The sequence below is a fragment of the Geotrypetes seraphini genome, chromosome 6 (assembly GCF_902459505.1).
Source record: "Geotrypetes seraphini chromosome 6, aGeoSer1.1, whole genome shotgun sequence".
NCBI lineage: Eukaryota > Metazoa > Chordata > Amphibia > Gymnophiona > Dermophiidae > Geotrypetes > Geotrypetes seraphini.
Window position 1 is genome coordinate 85,653,917 of NC_047089.1, and position 14,387 is coordinate 85,668,303.

Here is a 14,387-nt window from a genome sequence, read left to right on the forward strand (position 1 = left end):
CCAGTCTGAGCGTAGCAAAAGGAGATGCAATCGGCCAACCAGTTGGACAAGGTGCGTTTGGAAACTGGGTGGCCTAACCGGTTTGGGTCGAAGGACAGAAACAGTTGTGGGACTTTCCGGTGTGGCTGAGTGCGTTGGAGGTAAAAGGCCAATGCTCTTTTGCAGTCAAGAGTGTGGAGCGCCACTTCTCCGGGGTGAGAGTGGGGCTTGGGAAAAAACACGGGTAAGACGATGGACTGATTTAGATGGAAATCAGACACTACTTTAGGTAGGAACTTTGGATGGGTGCGGAGTACCACCTTGTCGTGATGGAATACCGTGAAGGGTGGGTCCGCAACCAGCGCTTGCAGCTCACTAACCCGCCGTGCGGACGTGAGCGCGAGTAAGAAAATTACCTTCCAAGTGAGGAATTTTGGATGGCATTTGTCTAGAGGCTCAAATGGAGGTTTCATTAATTGAGCCAGAACCACGTTAAGGTCCCAAACCACCGGGGGAGGTTTGAGAGGGGGGTGGACGTTTAGCAGACCCTTCATGAAGCGAGTGACTAAGGGATGGAGCGAGAGGGCTTTCCCTTCCAGGGGCTGATGAAAGGCCGCAATTGCACTGAGGTGTACTCGAATGGAGTTGGTCTTTAGGCCGGAGTGAGATAATTGAAGTAGATAGTCAAGGACCAGGGGGACGGGGACCGACACCGGGTCCTGGCTGTGGGAGGAGCACCAGGTTGAGAATCTGGTCCACTTTTGTGAGTAGCAGGTTCTCGTCGAGGTTTTTCTAGAGGCCTCCAATATCTCCTTGACTGATTGAGACACGGGGAGAGCAGTCAGGGGGAGAGAAACCAAGCATTCAGATGAAGAGACTGAAGATTGGGATGTAACAGTGAACCCTGACCCTGTGACAGTAGAGAGGGAAACAGAGGCAGAGGCAGTGGATCTCTGACACTGAGTTGAAGTAGCAGGGAAAACCACGGCTGGCGTGGCCAGCGAGGGGCAATCAGGATCAGGGTGGCTTGTACTGTTTTCAGGTGGACAAGCGTCCGCAGTATCAGAGGAAACGGCGGGAACGCGTACAAGAACCTTCCCTCCCAGTTGAGGAGGAAGGCGTCGGCCTCGAGCCGGTCCGGGGAGTATATCCGGGAGCAGAAGAGAGCCAGCTTGTGATTGTGAGGGGACGCGAACAGGTCTATTTGAGGCGTCCCCCACCGTTCGAACACTCCTCGTAGGGTCTGAGAGTGTAGTGACCACTCGTGTGGCTGGAGGAGGCGGCTGAGTCTGTCCGCCAGGCAGTTTTGTTCTCCTTGTATGTACACCGCCCGAAGGAAGGTGTTGTTGGAGATTGCCCATTTCCAGAGGCGTAGGGCTTCCCGACAAAGGGGCCAAGACCCTGTGCCCCCTTGTTTGTTTACGTAGTACATCGCTACCTGGTTGTCGGTTCGGATGAGAACCACTCGGTCGCGGAGCAGATGTTGGAAGGTTACAGCTGCGAGGTAGATGGCCCGAAGTTCTAGCACGTTGATGTGGCAGCGACGGTCTTGTGCTGACCACATTCCTTGGGTGCGTAGGCCGTCCAGATGGGCTCCCCAAGCGTACTCCGACGAGTCCGTGGTGAGTACCTTGCTGTGGGGTGGGGTGAGGAAGAACAAACCTTTGGAAAGATTTGAAGAGTCGGCCCACCAGCGGAGCGATCGTTGCAATGAAGGAGTCACTGTCACGGAGTGGTCGATCGGGTCCCGGTCTTGACGCCATTGAGACGCCAGGGTCCATTGAGGGATTCTAAGATGGAGGCGGGCGAAGGGTGTGACATGGACGGTGGAGGCCATGTGGCCCAGGAGGGTCATCATCTGTCGAGCTGATACTCAGGTCAGCCGAGAGATCCTTCGGCTCAGACTTACTAACGCCTCCAGGCGCGGAGGGGGGAGGAAGGAACGGAGGCGAACCGTGTCCAGCGTGGCCCCGATGAACTGTAGGGACTGCGAGGGGCGTAGTTGAGATTTTGGGAAGTTTATTTCGAACCCCAGACTTTGTAGGTAGGTAATAGTCTGTTGGGTCGCTGAGATAACCCCTTCTTTGGACGGGGCTTTGATTAGCCAGTCGTCCAGGTAGGGGAATACCTGGAGGCCCTGGGAACGTAAGGTTGCTGCTACCACCACGAGGCACTTGGTGAAGACCCGAGGTGATGATGCTAGTCCGAAGGGGAGGACTCGGTATTGTAGGTGCCAGTCCCCTACTTGGAAACGCAAAAACTTGCGGTGAGTGGGGTGCACTGGGACATGTGTGTACGCCTCCTTGAGATCGAGGGAGCAGAGCCAGTCGCCCTCGTCGATCAGGGGGTAGAGTGTTGGTAGTGAGAGCATCCGAAACTTTTCCCGTACCAGGAATTTGTTGAGGCGTCTCAAGTCTAGTATTGGGCGTAGGTCTCCCGTTTTTTTCGGTACCAGGAAGTAACGGGAGTAGAAGCCCTTCCCCCGTTGGTCGGGGGGGACCTTTTCCACTGCTCTCAGGCGAAGCAGGTCTCGAGCTTCGGAGAGGAGTAGAGGTAGCTGAGTCCGGTTGGGAGGGCAATTCCTTGGGGGATTGTCCGGGGGAATGGCCCGAAAGTTGAGAGAGTACCCTGATGAGATCACGCCAAGGACCCATGCGTCCGACGTGAGTTGTTCCCAGCGAGGGTAAAAGGCTTTGAGTCGACCTCCGATGGGAAGGCGGCCTGGGACTATGGCGGAGGGGGCCCGCCCCCTTCCGCGTGTCCCGTCAAAAGGACGGGGATGGTTTGGTGGTCGCGGGCGGATGAGACTTGGGCATGGCCCTGTGGTGGGCTTGCGGACGTCTGGGTGGACTTTTGTGGGTAGCGGCGCGGAGGGGCCCTGTATGGCCTGGACGCTGGCGGTTTGGGCTTTTGCCGGACAAGGGAGGCAAACGAGCGTTCATGTTCGGAGAGGCGTTTTGTCGCCGCCTCGATAGTGTCATCGAACAATTCCTTTCCCACGCAGGGGAGGTTAGCCAACCGGTCCTGTAAGTTGGGGTCCATGTCGACCAGGCGCAGCCAAGCTAGTCGGCGCATGGCGATAGCGAAGGCTGCTTCTCTGGAGGAGAGTTCGAAGCCATCGTAGGCCGCGTGGAATAGATGAAGGCGCAGGTTGGAGAGGGACTCTAAAAGCAGGCCGAACGTTCCTTGCCGGGAGGCCGGTAGGTCAGTCTCAAAGGCTCTCTATAGTCCAATGAGAGGTTTGAGGTATGATGTGAAGGTGAAAGTGTAGCTTTGCACCCTAGAGGCCATCATTGCGTTTTGGTATAGTCTCCTGCCGAACTTGTCCAGGGTTCGGCCTTCTCGGCCTGGGGGGACCGCTGCTGAGACCCGGGACAGGCGAGCCTTTTTCAAGGAGGATTCCACTAGCAGCGATTGGTGGGAGAGCTGTGGTTGCTCGAATCCCGGGTAAGGTACTATGCGGTACTTGGCCTCCATTTTGGAGGGTACGGCCGTGACCATGTAGGGGGTCTCCAGGTTCCTGAAGAAGGCCTGTTGGAGTACCGGGTTAGGTGGTAAGCGAAGGGACTCTCTGGGCAGTGATGGCATATCCAGCTCCGCCAGGTACTCCTTAGAGTATCTGGAGTCGGACTGGAGGTCTAAGTCCAATGCGTGGCCCATGTCTTGGACAAAGCGAGTGAAGGATGGGCGAGATGTCCCCGGGGCCCCGTGCGGGGTCGGGGAGCGAGACCTTCGTCGGGTGGAGAAGGATAAGGAGGCTTCCCTCGAGTATCGAGGTTCATGCTCTGATCCATGCTCCGAGGCTGGGGAAGCACTGTGAGAGTGTTCCGGGGTTGTCGATCTTCGGCGTCTCGAGGAGCCCCTCGGAGACGATGCCGGGGTTAGGGGTACCGATCGATGTCGGATTGGTGACCTCGATCCGGACTCCCTCGGAGAATACGTCCGAGGGGGAGTTCGGAGGATGCGCGGGTTGGAGAGTGATAACTCAGCCACCCTTAGTGGTCCCGTACGAGGTGTGGGAGAACGGCCTCGTAGAGTTGGTGAACCTCGGGCCTTCTTGGAGGTACGACGGTTCGAGGTTTCTGTCGTTCTAGCCCGACGTTTTGCCCCTCGGCGGTCCGCGGAGGGGGAACGTCTCGGGCGTCTCGGCGAGGAGTCCGAGGAGGATGGGATGCAGCGAGGATTGCGCACCTTTCCTCGAGGTTGTTCGGTGTGAGGCTCAGGCTGGTCTGGCACATTCGAGGTCGAGGCCGATTGAAACTGGGCCATTGCAGTGGACAGCTCCGACGTGATCATCGCTCGGAGTAGGTCCTGGAAGACGGGCACGGACAGCATCGAAGGCATGTCCACTGCCTCGGTGCGCTCCACCGGGGGCGACCTCGTATCAGAGTATTCCCGTGTGGTGGAGGCACGGCCCGAAGGCTTGGAGGGCTTAGACGGGGCTGTAAGCATGGGGCTTCCGCCATGCGTCGCCGTTGTCCCCGAGGCTGGCTTCTTCGCTGTTACAGAACCTGAAGAGGGAAGAGGGGACTTACCCGGAGCCGAGGCTTTCTGTTGTCCCGAGGACTTCGGGGTCGAGTCTCGAGGCGATGCCGAGGTATCCGGGGCCGAGGTCAAGGCCGGGGCCGAGGCCGGGGCTGACCTCGAGGCCGAGGTGGAGGGTTGGTCCGGGGTGAAGAGATCCGCCATGCGGGCTTTTCTTCGGCGGAGGGCCCGGTTTTGGAAAATAGCGCACTGGGGGCAGGAGTCGGTTGGATGAGCCGCCCCCAGACAGAGGATGCACCGGCGATGCGGATCTGTGAGAGAAAGAAGCCACTTTTTAAAGCCGGTCAAAGGCCGGGACATTAAATCGAAAGTAGCCGCGGCTCGATTAGCCACGCGGCCACGGGGACCCGGAAGCCTCCATGTCGTTGAAAACGAAGCAGGAATCAAGTAGAAAGGTAAGGAATTCGCGCACAGCGACTTAATCGTGAAAAAACAAGAAAAAATTGCGGTGCTAGAAGGCAGTTGGGGCAGAGCCTGAAAAACACGGCTTCTAGGCTTGCGGAAAATTTTGAACTGGAGACCACGAGGGGATGCACCCCCTAGTGGAGCAGGAAGGCACGCATGCGTGGAGCAGCAGAGCAAACTTAAATCTTCAATCCAGTTTGCTTGAAAATGCTTCCGCATCGGGGCTCCGTAGATGACGTCACCCACATGTGAGAATATCATGCCTGCTTGTCCTTCTACAAAAACAGGCAGGCACAGTGCAAATGAAACTGAATCATCTAAGAAACACAGAAAAGGGTCCTAACATAAGGTCTGCAACTCAAAGATCTTGCAACCAAAAACTATCATTAGGAAAACTATTTTTAGGTAAAGCTCTTGATATGAGGAAAACTAAAATGGTTTAAGAGTGGCTCCGTCAAAGCTCTCAAAACCAAGTTGAGAACCCAAGCAGAGTTGGTTTCTATGTTGAGGGGATAGATGTGCTTACCATCCCTTGTCCACCAAAAGAAAGCACGCTACATGGGTATGTATCTTGGTCCTATCTCTGGGTGGCACAGTATGCAAGGAACTGGTCATATTTAAGAAAAATATCATATGGCCTTTTGTAACCAGTTTGCAACACTGCATTAACAATTTATAGCATATTTTTCGGCTGGAATCATATGATGCTATTTAGTGATAAAACCAGTAAAACAAATTCAAAAAGATTTTCACATTTCTAATTTTCTAACAGATACATGCTATACACCCATACACAGGGAAATTTTTTTTTTTTTTTACCGAACTAGGCGTTTCCATGGGGCTTCTACAACGAACAGGAGACAAGTCTATCGAACAGAGAACTCCAAGTGATACTGCAGGAGCATCATATAAGCCTTCTCGATAAGGAGATGAGCACCCAGATCCACTTCCATCCAAGAACAGCTTTCTCCTAAGAGATGACGTGCTTAAGTTTTCTTGAGACTGATCAGCATTCTCATCTGCTTTAAAATGGTCACCTAAATATAATGAGTAAAAACAATGTAAATTTCCTTACAGCAATCATATTTATAACAAATGACCCATATTCACAAAAACAGATTAGATTCTTACCTTGATAATATATTTTCCAGTAGATAGGGATAGTATGCTGAACCAAGGGTCTTTCATCCACTCCCATGAGTCAGCTGCAGAAAATACTGATCATAGTTTTCAGCACCTCCTCCTTCTTCCTGCTGCCCCCAGTCAGTTAGTTTCAAAGCCAGTAACAGTCTTACAGAAAAGAAGAGAAGGAGAATGGGGAGACCCCCAACAGAAACTTGATCTGCTCATACAAATTAACATAATGCTCACAGACAGGCCAAGGAGAGGAAGGGAACAAAGTTAACCTTTAATAAAAATAAGCCGTAAGGAACTGTGGAACTCAGGGAGAAATCCCTTTGGAACTATATACATGTAAAAAACAATTTCTTCAAATAAGTACAGCTGGCAGAAAGTTCATAGACATAGCCTCCAGGCAGCAAAAAATCCAGGCAGACACATTGACCAACAATGAGTGAGAAGATAAGCATAATATCCCTATCTACTGAAAAAGATTATAAAGGTAAGAAACTAATTTCTTTTTCCAGTGCAATAGGGATAGTATGCTGAACCAAGGGATATACCTAAGCAGTCCCCGAAATCCCAGGTAGGAGAGATAAGCATGCCCATAAAACATGGGCCCCAAACAAGGGGTCCTCCTGTGCCGCCACATCCACAATATAAAATTTGGTGAAGGTGTGAATAAACGACCAAGTCACCGCTCTACAAATCTCATCTGATGGGACATGGAACACTGAAACAACCTTTGGCAAGAAAGAAGGGACGGTCTGCAAGGAAACCGCTGCATCTGTGATACAGAGGGAAGAATCCCTGCAGAACCAGGCCTGCAATTCCAAGACACATCTAGCAGAAGTAATGGCTACCAGAAAGACCGTCTTGACAATCAGGTCCCTTTTCTAAGGGGTCGAACAGAGACCGTGAAAGCCCCTCCATCACAGTGCTAAGGATCTAGGAAGGACAGGGCTGGCACCAGAGGCCTAAGCCTCAGAGCATCCTTGAAGAATCAGATAATATCCAGGTGTGAAGAGAGGGAAAATTTGGCACCCTTGGTTCTGAAACATGAAAAACCAGTCACTTGAACCTTCAGAGAAGAAACTGCCAGCCCCATGCCCAAGCCTTCTTGAAGAAAAGACAGCATTAACAACACTGAAGCCATGGCAGGGTCCAGCTTCTCCTTGTGATACCAACATTGGAAGGAATCCCACATCTTAGCTTATGCCGCGAATGTGGCAGGCTTCTTGGCCCTCAGAAGCATAAACACCACCAAATCAGAAAAGTTCTTCCGGCTCAAAGCTGAGCACTCAAGAGCCATGCTGTAAGATCAAAGTGCTCCAGATTTTGCAACATGATCAGATCCCGAGAGAGAAGCGAATGAAGGCGCACCAGATTCACGTACCAATACAGAGCTACTAGGACAACATGTCCTGGGTGTTTATGTTTATGCCTGGTTACTCTTCTCAGGACCTGCTTATCATGAGCCAGGGACGGAACACGTACAGGAACTCGTCCACTGGACAAGGCTTTACTAGGGCGTCGGTCCATGCGCTTCCAGGTTCATATCTGCGGCTGAAGCAATTGACTTTATTGTTCTTTGCTGTCGTAATGCCCCAGTGGTTGACAATTAACTGAAATGTCTGAGGAGAGAGAGACCATTCTCCCAGGTTCAGAGTTTGACTACTAAGGAAGTCCACCCATACATTTTGTACTCCAGAGACATGAGCTGCTGAAATGGTCATAAGATGAGTTCCTCCCAATGGAAGAGAGCCTTCACCTCCTTCTGGAGCCTGACACTCCTGGTGCCTCCTTGCCAGCTGATGTAAGCCACCACTGTGGTGCTGTCCGAAAACATTGACCGCTTTGTTCATCAGCAAGGGCTGATTCTGCTTCAGTGCTAGTCTAATGGTTTGGAGGACCAATGGCTTTGAGACGGAGACCACCGCCCCTGAACTGGATGGTCCTCACAATGTGTTCCCTAGCCCAAGAGGCTGGCATTTGTTGTCAATGTGGTTCAAAAGTTGATCCAAAGATGCATTCCTGAGGTTGAATGTGGTCAGAGCCACCAGGCCGTAATGCAGCGAGCAGCTGTCGTTGAGGGCAGTAAAACATGCAGAAACCTTCTGCAGAGGAGGAATACAAGATGGCGGACGCTATGTAGCTGTGCTCGGCAGGCTTAGCGTTTTTTCTTCATTTCAATAACTGGAAACAAATACTTACTTTAACGGAATGCCTCATACGAAGAGGAAGGGGAGTGTGAGAGCGGGGCACTTGCCGCTGCTCACATCGTCTCCTGCCCAGCAGACAATTCAGCGGATTTTGCAGCCGCTGAGCCCAGCCGACGCCCAAATATCCCCACGGCGGGAGAGTTCCGCGTCGGACCTGAGTGAGGGAGCACTCGGGTCTCTGGATTTGATGACATCTCTATCTCCACCGCATCTCTCTGCGCCCCCAAGTCCAGCAGAGGTGCAGAGTGTCGAGCTTGGCCCCGAGGGAGAAGAGCTGGAGACCCCGGAGCAAGCAATGGGAGGAGCTACTGCCCTAGCTGGAATGCTGGGAGGAAGGGCTGCCGAAGGAGAAGGAGCACCAACAAGCACCCCAGCAGTGACACTGGAAATACTTTTGGAGGCTATCAAGAGACTGGATGTGAAGGTGGAGAAGACTGCCTCAGATGTTGAGGTAATGGTTAAGAAAATGGATAACTTTTCTGAAAGTTTGCTAAAAGTCAAGCAAGAGTGCATGGACAAAATACAAACTGAGTCAGCTTCATTGAAAAATTCAATTTCCACTATTATTAAAGAACAAAATTCCACTGCCCGTAAAATAGAAATGTTTGAGAACTTTAACAGAAGATTGAACTTGAGAATTTTAAATTGCCCAAGGATTTTGGCAATATCACCCATTGAGATTTTTAAAAAATTTCTGGTAGAATGTTTGAATTATCCGCAAGATCAGATTCCGCCTTTAAATAAAGTATACTTTTTACCTACTTCAAAAAGAAATTCATGTTATACCTAAAGGTGAGAATTTGGTCACTGATAAAGACTTGCAAAACCTTACGGCAATATTAGAGGAATCATCTATGGAAGTTAAAGAGAGAGGAACTTTAATTGTTAACTTTATCTTTGAACAAGATCTTAATGCAGTTATGAGGTTATTCTTTAAAAAGTCTGGATCACTTTTTTGTGGTCAACGTTTATGGTTATATCATGATGAAACTAGAATAACCCAGGAAAGACGGAAAATGTTTTTGGGCATGAGAGAAGAGACAAGGAAGCTAGTGCTACTTTTTTGCTAGCTTATCCATGCAAATGTGTTATTAAGTTTAAAGGTCTGAAATATGTGTATTTTGCACCAGATCATCTACGTTCCTTTTTGGATCTCAAAGGTTTATCTAGTGGAGGGAGTGTAGCTTAAAGGAATTGCTGGGTTAAGCGTTTAAGCCTTTACTTTTTTGTTATATTATTGTAATATTACTCCCCATAATATCTTTGTTTTCTTTTTCCTCCTCCTAATTTGAGGTCTAAGGAAGAGTTAAGTTTCATATATATATCTATTTTAAATATTGTAATGTTCAATGATGTTTTTCTTTTGAAACATGATTCTGTATTTCTAAATCAAGTAGTTATACTTGTAAGTATGTTAAATTCAATAAAAAGAAAGTTTAAAAAAAAAAAAAGAAACCTTCTGCAGAGACCAGCGAGACAGAAGGGAGTATTAAAGAGGACGCATATGCACTCTCACCCAAGGCATCACTTCTATCGTGGCAGCCATTAAACCCAAAACTTGAAGATAGTACCAGGCCAACAGACTCTGCTGTTAGGTCAAGATAGCTGAAATTTGTCCCCAAAAGTTCTGTTTGCATGCGTCTGGAAGAAACACTCAGCCTTTCTCCGTGTTGAATTGGACACCCAGATACTCCAGCAACTGAACTGGCTGCAATTGGCTCTTTTTTAAGATGACAATCCAGCCCATACTCTGAAGGGTCACCATGATGACCTGGACCACTCTCTCCACTTCCTCCTTTGAGGCGGCTAAGCCAGTTATCCAAGATAAACCAACCCATTTTGTGGAGGTGGGTCACCACCATTACTATCACTTTGGAGAAGGTCTGCGGGTTTGTAGTAAGAATGACAGGCAGAGCCGTGAATTGAAAATGCTGCTTCAGGATGTGAAAAAGATGGAAGTGCCTGTGTTCCACAAAGATGGGGATGTGTAGATATGCCTCCGTCATGGTCCAAAGCTGCCAGGAACTCCCTTGGCTATACTGAGACAATGACCGACCAGAGCATCTCCATACAAAAATGAGGCACTTTGAGAGCTGCGTTGATGTACTTGAGGTCCTGGATCAGCCTCCAACCCTCGGGAGCCTTTCTTGGGCATAACAAAGTATATGGAGTATCTGCCGAAGCTCGAGTCTACATCTCTATTGCACTAGATGATTCATTATTAATTCTAATGAGGCAAAAGTTTTAAATGTAATTTAATGTAAATACACTGAGAAGATACAACCTTTCTCCAAAGCAGTCTATGACAGAAAACTACAATGACCCAAAGAAGAATCCAAGAGTACCCGATACTTAGCTCTATGCACCTTTCCAAAATTTAAAAGCACACCCTAGAACTATATAATTTAAATAACCACAGAAAGATAGTATATCAACCTCTATACCCTTTCCATTGTAAATACATGGATGCTCTTTACTTACCTAATATTTTTTCTAAATTGAAATCCACAGGAAGTGATAGAAGCGTCTGACAAGCAACTGAAAAATATAACACAAAGAAATTTATGTCCTTTCTTTTTCTGATCCAACACATCATATATTTTAAAACAGTACACATATAGTCAGATAAAAAGGAAGGGCAATTATACATTTGTGATTATCCTGACATATACTGCACTGGAAAATAGAATAGTTTGTAAGGAAAAAAAAAAAAATACACACACACAAAAAAAAAACACAATAAAAAACCAGTGCACTAAAACTGTAGAAAATAGAAATGGATAAAAAAATATTGGTAATAGAAAATAAAATCCCTGTATATGACACTGAGAAATCCACAGGCTTGCATAAAGGGACATTGCATTATAAAGGGACAATGCACTATAGAACAAACCATAATGCAATCAAAATTGATTTAGTCAGACCTTTTCACTGGAATGTGATGTTTTATTTATTCTTATGTAAAAGAAACTGATAAGAGAGCCTGCAAATCTTATACGCTATTAGCAGCTGCATTTTCTATTATTCCAATCTTATGAAGTCCAGATTCGGTTACAATAAGACATACATGAAACAAGCTACCACCACGCGAGATACATTGTGGACTAACTATACTTTGTAATAAGTTGATACCTTTTAAATAATTTGAAGTTCTGTTTTCATTTTACATTGTATTTTTTCTTTTTTGACTTGTAAAGATTGTCAAAGTTGAAACTTATAAATAATTAAAAAAAAAAAAGACATACATGAAGCAAATGAACCACATACAATATTGTGTACAAGTTTTCATACCCTTGCACATTTCCACACATTCTCTGATGTTAAAAAAAATACAGTTCAAAATGCATGAAAGCTGGAATTTATTCCACTAATCTAAGCATGCCTACACTTTTAACATAAATAAAATTATAGAAATATTCAAAAGGTATAGTTAACTTTTATTTGAATTTTTCCAAGTTGACATATATAAAAAAAATGCACATATCTTACATAAAATGCAAAATTTACAATAAAAAAAGAACACACAAAAGGCAAAGATCAACCTGTGAAGAAAATTGTCAAATCAATTCCAAAGAACCCCATCAGCTAGCCTAAATAAATGGATAGGTTCCTAGAGGATAAGGGGATTGAGGGGTACAGATAGGAGTTGAGGTAGGTTATAGGAATAGTCAAGGGAACACTACACAGGTGATAGGCCTGATGGGCCGCCGCGGGAGCGGACTGCTGGGCGGGATGGACCTCTGGTCTGACCCAGCGGAGGCAACTTCTTATGTTCTCTGAACCCCAAGTGCAAAAGACAACAGGTTCCATTCTCTCAGCCCAGTAACTGGAAAGGCACATTCCTTAGTTTTCTCAAGTCTAATACTTTTCAAAATAGGAACAGTAAGGATGCATGTCACCTCGGACATTACACTCATGCACTTCTGTCAAGTAATTTATGATGCATGCCTGCGAGGATGTCATTACTGCATTGGATTTCACAAATTTTGTGGACACATTTGTTTTAGAACTGCTTTTCATACAATTGATTTATTTACTTTGTGGCTCATCCGTATTTAAATAGTAATGTCATCATACATTTGACCTCCGAGGAAGGCTATTCATAACCAATACACGGATCGTGTCGGGACCGCATCATTTATTTTGCGTAGCAGCTTCATTAGATTGGTATCATTACACATCAGAGTGTTTGTTTAGTACCTGTGTATATTTTGGATTATATTCAAGAACATAAGAATTGCCATACTGGGGCAGACCAAAGATCCATCAAGCACAGTATCCTGTTCCCAACAGTGGCCAACCCACCCAGGTCCCAAGTACCTAGCTAGATTCCAAGTAATAAAACAGATTTTATGTTGCTTATCCTAGTGGATTTCCTCAAGTCATCTCGATAATGGCCTATGGACTTCTCTTTCAGTAAATTATCCAAGCCTTTTTTAAACCCCACCAAGTTAACTGATTTCACCACATTCTTTGGCAACAAATTCCAGAGTTTAATTATATGCTGTGTGAAGAAATATTTTCTCCGGTTAGTTCTAAATCTACTAAATAGCTTCATCACATGCCCATCCCCTAGTCCTGAATTTTTGAAAAGAGTAAACAAAAGATTTGCATCTAAACTTTCCACTCAGTATTTTATAGACCTCTATCCGCTCACTCGGAAGACAACTGAAGATCAGGGAGGTGAAGGTGGCCTTCTCTGAAATCCTCCCTGTACCAAGAGCAGATGGAAAGAGACAAGGGGAATTGCAAGTGATCAACGCCTGGATGAGACGATGGTGCGAAGACGAAGGCTTCGACTTCGTGCGCAACTGGACGGCGTTCTGGGGAAAAAGCAAGTACTACAGAAGGGATGGACTACACCTCAACAAGGAAGGAGCAAGAGTTTTGGCAGGCAACATGAAGAAAGCAATAGAGAAGGCTTTAAACTGAAGGACAGGGGAAAGCCGACAGTCGACAACCGGTCGATGGCACGGACAACAGGATGCCCCGACGTAGGAACAAAGGACTACTACTCATACACAAGAGAGGTCGACCTCACAGCCAACAAAGGAGAACAAGCAGGAAGGGACAACTCAGACACAGGAGGGGATGACCACACAGCAAACAAGGGAGATAACACAGGAGCAGTAAAGGATACCGTAAATGAAACTGTAAGGACAGCCAAGAGTAGAAGGTCCAAAAAGGTAACACGAAGGGAACTTAGATGTATGTATACAAATGCTAGAAGTCTAGGAAACAAAATGGGAGAACTAGAGACGATAGCAAGACATGAGAACATGGATATCATTGGCATAACAGAAACATGGTGGAATGAAGAAAACAAATGGGACACAGTACTACAGGGATACAAACTATATAGAAGAGATCGAGAAGGGCAGAAAGGTGGAGGTATTTCCCTATATGTTAAGGAAGGAATAGATTCTGTTGGAATGATTACAACAGACAGGAAAGAGAAGCTGGAGTCCCTCTGGATCAAAATTCCTGGTCGCAATGGCGCAGATATAAAAATTGGCCTTTACTATCGTCCCCCAGGACAGGCGGAAGTCACTGACTCAGAAATGATGGAGGAAATCAAACAAGTATGCAAGACAGGCAATGTAGTTATATTGGGAGACTTCAATTTCCCAGGAATAGACTGGAAACTAGGAGCCTCCAACTGCGGCAAGGAGGCCAAGTTCCTGGAGGTGCTAGGGGATTGCTTCCTGGAGCAAATGGTAAAAGAGCCGACAAGAGGCGACGCCACCTTGGACTTGGTCCTAAATGGTCTCACTGGACCGATAACAGAAGTAGAAGTCATGGTTCCACTGGGAACGAGTGATCACAATGTAATCAACTTTAAACTTGACATCGGGAAAGGGAAACATGTCAAAACCTTAACCACCACCTTAAACTTTAAAAAGGGTAAATACGATTGCATGAGAGCCATGGTAACAAAACGACTTGAGAAGATGGTGGACAAACTTGAAACAGTAGATCAGGCATGGTGCCTATTGAAAAATACTATTGCAGAAGCACAAGATCTCTACATTCCGAGGATTTCCAAAGATCGGAGAACTAAAGGCAAAGGAGAACCGGCATGGCTTACCATACAGGTGAAGGAAGCCATAAAGGTAA

The 14,387-nt window shown here is 47.1% G+C and overlaps 1 protein-coding gene across 2 annotated transcripts in view; it reads right to left on the reverse strand.

Moving 5' to 3' along the window:
* The window catches only part of BORA (BORA aurora kinase A activator), a 178,889-nt gene that overhangs the window by 64,768 nt on the left and 99,734 nt on the right, over positions 1 to 14,387 (reverse strand). For both annotated transcript variants that reach the window (XM_033948972.1, XM_033948971.1), the window contains exons 8-9: positions 10,752 to 10,808; positions 5,749 to 5,966 (exon numbers count right to left, since the gene is read on the reverse strand). In XM_033948972.1, the coding sequence (XP_033804863.1) occupies positions 5,749 to 5,966; positions 10,752 to 10,808 (275 nt within the window). The remainder of the gene's footprint in view (positions 1 to 5,748; positions 5,967 to 10,751; positions 10,809 to 14,387) is intronic.